We start from the raw sequence: 5,004 nt of genomic DNA on the forward strand, positions 1-5,004 counted from the left end.
AGTTCCTACAAAACAAGACAAAAGTCGATTTGAGTAGATATCGCTAGATTGTCAGATTGACCTGGTTCTAGACATGATTGTGGGTCAAATTTGACTCGGAAAACTAGTGACATCTTATTTCACTAGAAGAAATCTAGTCAGATTGAAATGATCGTTTTAAGGAATCGGATATTAACGTTTCCACCAGACTTCGAATTGCATTCTGAATATGAGGAATGTCAAATAATTTTGATTTTTTGAAGTTTGCGATATACACCAATCCGCTGGCAAAATCATGTATTTTGCCCTCTATCGACGCCGCCTTTACTGCGGTGTTCCCGCTGGTATTTAACACTGACAATCAGCTGAATACACCGCAGTACAACACCAGTACAACAAGTGGTAATTTTAACTAATTTGTAACCTCATATTTTATATAATAACATTTCATTGCGATTCGATCATGGACACGTAGGAAGATGATGTTCGACAGTGGCCTAATATTTCTGATGAGGGTTCGTAATTATTCTAACATTGATCAATGCAAAGAATGCCGAAGTTTTGTTGAAATCTAATGTGTATCTGTTGTTTGATATAAAATTGGACGTAGTCGAGTCCAATATTTTACAACTCATAGCGAGACCAATAAATATTGGGCGTAAAGCATCCAATTTTATCATTATTATGTTTTGGATCCAATATTATCACAACTTGGATCCATCAAAACATAATAATGTTTAAACACGGTCTCTGTCGCGTTGGTTACCATGTCACGACTTTCCTTTACTTGCAATGAGCAAAACTTTAATTCATGTGATATTTATATCCAAGAAACAAATGATAAAGTTTCATCAGAAACAAATGATAAAGTTTCATCACCAATGGGAACAAAAAGCAAAATATGCAAAACTTACGCCAATAAGATTTCATTTTAGACCTTCTTGTGGTTAATTTGTGATGAGATCTGTCTAGCAAACATGTTTACTTCTTCCAATGAATAATCTGACGTAACCCGACAGCCATGCCGGCGTCAATCCCGGGGGGACAGGGGTGACGTATCCCCCACCTTTCGGCAAAATGACCCTTTTTTTGTTCTTTTCAGCCACTTTTTAACAATTTTAGCCGGTTATCCCCCTCCCCACATTTCAACCGGATTGGCGCTAATGCCGACAGCCACCTGTCCGGCACAGCTTGGAAATGGTATCAACGTGAAAATCGAAGGACATAATTGTAAAGCATAAATTAATATAAAAATCCTAAAAATTATTGCGACATATATTTAAAATAACAATAAATACATGTACAAGGCTGTATAGCACCATGGGTCAGCCAACCAAAACACGTATATTGCGCATAACATCAAAACTTATGCATCAAAAGGGGGTAAATAAAATGCATTTTAGTATTAGGGCCGACTTTTGAGTTCGTTTATTTTTTTAATCTTCATCAGTTATTTGGTAAATATTCGGACAATGTCTGCTAGAACGTCCCCTCTTTCGTGGTGTCCATACTATCATGAATATCACAGAAAACGGCTAAAAAGTTGAGAGAATACGTATTGTGAACCAAGGTGTATCGTAGCAGGAACACCGCAGTAAAGGCGGATGCTGTACTGCCATCATGCGGCCCACAGCGTCATCATCCCTACATCTTCGTGTCAAAAATTGCCGTGCTGGTAGGGCGATTTTGTTCGAGATAGGCCGAGCGACCCAAGCTAAGCTACGAACTAAGCACACGTCCGTGTACGATAAAAATTAATTGCCAGTACTAATTAAGCGTTGGCATATATCTCAAAATTACACGTTTTTACAATCTGCGCATGCTCATTATCCTCTTTAACGTTTCTAAGACAAGAAAAATCGATTATTTGTCAGTTTTTGCTTTCAATACCCTGACTGGACTGGAGGTCCAATACCCTGACAAGAGATTACCTTATTATTTCAACACATATATTCAATGGTTGTGATGTTGGTATCTATGGTTATATTTGTGGACATGATAAAGTCATTTAGATCCATTACAAAATCATCCAAAATGGTTACCCTATGCTCCAAAATTCAAAATAGCGGCAAAATGAAAATAAAAGAAAAACCGTGAATTGTATGCCCTAGAATATCAACTCTCATTTAATACTCTCCATCTCCTTCAAATGGTCACTTCGTTTAATAGCGTTATTATTCTCGATTTCAGCTGTAAATGTCTAGATATGCTTGACTTAAAAAACGCAATGTCGCGTGTCGTATCTGACGAATACTTACTTACTTTACTTTAATCCACCACTTTTGCCTTTCATAGCGTCGTGGGGAAATGTAACATTCTTTCCTGGGCAAGTCGGGTAGCCTCACTCATGGTAATCCCATGACTTGAGAGTACTTCCTTTACTCCATCTGCCCACCTCTTCCTTGGTCTTCCTCTAGCCCTAGTTCCTGTTGTTTTGCTATTATATGTTCTTGCTGCAGGTTGGCTAAGGGCCATTCGCATATGGTGACCGAACCATCTAACTTGTTGTTTTGCAACATATTCTGTGATTGGTGTGGTGCCCACCATCTTTCTGATATCGTCATTCCTGATTTTATCCCGCCTTGACTTATTAGCTGCTCTTCTTAGGCATCTCATTTCACAGGTGATGAGCTTTTGGGTTGTTCTTTTGTTGAGAGTCCATGTTTGGCACTGGTAGCAGAGAGTTGGGAAAAATATGGCATTGATGAGTTTTGCTTTTGTATCCATCGGTATTGCAGGATGTGTGAGAAGCGGGCCTAGTTGGTAGATAATATTGTTGGCCTTTTGACATCGTGTCTCTATTTCTCTGGTGATACTTCCATCCTCAGAAAAGATACTTCCCAAGTACTTAAACTCCTTTGTCTGTTTTAGCTTGCTGTTGTTAATGGTGATGTCAATATCCTTGGGTAATCTACTAACCACCATGGTCTCTGTTTTGGCTATGCTGACTTTCATGCCATATTTCTCACATGCTGCATTTAGTTTGTTGGTATGATCTTGAAGTCCTGCTGAGTCCTTGTGGATGAGGCTCTGGTCATCTGCAAAGAGAAGCTCATTTATTTCTCCACTAGTTGGATTTGCTTCCTTGGCGATCTTGTCCATATAAATCAATTAGAGCAGTGGCGACAGCACACAGCCTTGACGTACCCCTGATGTTACCGGGAACCACTTTGACTGCCCACTTCTGGTTCTCACCATGCATTTGCTGTCTTTATATAGAGCTCTGACATTATCTAGCAGTTGACCTCTTACACCATAGCCCTCCATTGCAGCCCACAACTGTTCTCTATCCACCCGATCAAAAGCCTTTTCTTGGTCTACGAACACCATGTGCAGCTCCTGGTTGAACTCGATACACTTTTCACATAACTGTCGTAGCGCAAAAATGGCATCTGTACATCCCCTGTTTTTCCTGAAGCCAAACTGTGTTTCACTTACTTGCAGCTCCACTAGGGGTCGAATTCTTCTCTCTATGATCTTTGCAAACATCTTGCCGGCGTGACTCAGCAAGGAGATGCCCTGTCTTTTTCACAATCTCTGTTGCTTCCTTTCTTTTTCCAGATAGGAATCACTATCGCCTTTTGCCAGTCATCAGGTGCTGCTCTCTCCTCCCATGCTGCATTGAAGACTCTAGTCAGCCACTTGATTCCGACATCGCCACATGCTTGGATGGCTTCTGTTGTTATGTCGTCAGTACCGGCTGCTTTATTTTTGGCACTTTCTTTCACGACAGCTCGAACTTCATCTTCCAAGATAGAGGGTTCCTCTTCATCAGGAAAACCTGGACTGAAGGGTTCCTGGGAGCGTTGACTATCCCCGAAGTTGAGGAGACCATCAAAACATTCCTCCCATCTGTTGTTTCTGTCTTCTTGGTCAGTGAGTGGGTTTCCAGCTTCATCATTTATCAGTGATGTGGGGTCAAAAGGTTCATCCCTTTGTCTGACAGCTTTCACAGCCTTGTATAATTCTCTGGGTGATTTCTCACATTTCTCTGCTAGGTTTTCTCCTGCCAAGATGCATTCTTTGCTGTTTTAACCACTTTCTTACATTCTTTTCTTGCTTCTTTATACTTGTCATAATCATTCTGAGGCTTCGTTCTGGACCACTGCTTAAAGAGTTTCTTCTTTACTTTGATGGCTTCCTTCACTGTGTCATTCCACCATGCAGTTCCTTTCTTATCACCTTTTCCTGCCTTCTTTATCCCACACTTTGCTTTCAGCGTATCTGTTAGTGAGGTTTTGAACAAGTTCCACTCCTCCTCTGCTGTACCTTTCCAGTCTGAAAGATTGTCACACATTTTCTGTGCCATCTCCATTTCTATTTCTTGACAGGTGTCTTCCTCTCTGAGTTTCTTCCAGTTGATAGTGGATGTCACTGTTTCTTAGTTGGTGTGGTGCCCTGGTTTCCAGCATGACTGGACGATGGTCAGTGTCCACCTGTATGTTGGGCATGGCTTTGGAGTCTATTACATGTCTTTGGTGTGATTTCCTAGCAAGAATGAAGTTTATCTGTGATGCCTGCTCTAGGTTATTCCACTTATACCAGGTGTAAATTTGACTTCTTCTGTGTTGGAAGAATGTATTTGTGATGAACAGTCCATGCTGAGCACATAGCTCCAGTGTTAGTTGACCGTTGTAATTTCTGTTGGTATTGTGGTCACTGTGTGGGCCGAGGTGTGCTTCCCATGGTGTCCTCTGGTTTCCCACTCTTCCGTTGAAATCTCCCATAACCAGTAGGTTGTCATCCAAATCTACCCCTTGGATTATGTCTGATAACTGATCATAAAAGTCATCCTTTTCCTTATCAGTGTATGAATCATTGCAGGGTGCATAGATTTGGATATATGTTGTATTTTTCTACTTCTACGTGAATTCTGGGTAGACCATACATGGTATCACGCCCAGCGGTGCAACTTCACATCCTGTGCAGAACAGACAAAATCACAAAATCACTCCCACCACCGATGACGATGATAAAACTCACAAAACTCACAAAACTCACGACGAAGGGTGCAAAATTATATAC

The 5,004-nt window shown here is 40.9% G+C and overlaps 1 protein-coding gene across 1 annotated transcript; it reads right to left on the reverse strand.

Annotated features, from left to right (window-relative positions):
* Nucleotides 1-3,482: 3,482 nt before the first annotated feature.
* On the reverse strand, nucleotides 3,483-4,706 carry LOC140160082 (uncharacterized). The gene is made up of 2 exons (XM_072183354.1): nucleotides 4,286-4,706; nucleotides 3,483-3,985 (listed from the first exon to the last, which is right to left on the reverse strand). The coding sequence occupies exons 1-2, from the start codon at nucleotides 4,704-4,706 to the stop codon at nucleotides 3,483-3,485; spliced, it is 924 nt and encodes a 307-aa protein (XP_072039455.1).
* Nucleotides 4,707-5,004: the final 298 nt, after the last annotated feature.

The sequence above is a fragment of the Amphiura filiformis genome, chromosome 9, assembly GCF_039555335.1.
Source record: "Amphiura filiformis chromosome 9, Afil_fr2py, whole genome shotgun sequence".
NCBI lineage: Eukaryota > Metazoa > Echinodermata > Ophiuroidea > Amphilepidida > Amphiuridae > Amphiura > Amphiura filiformis.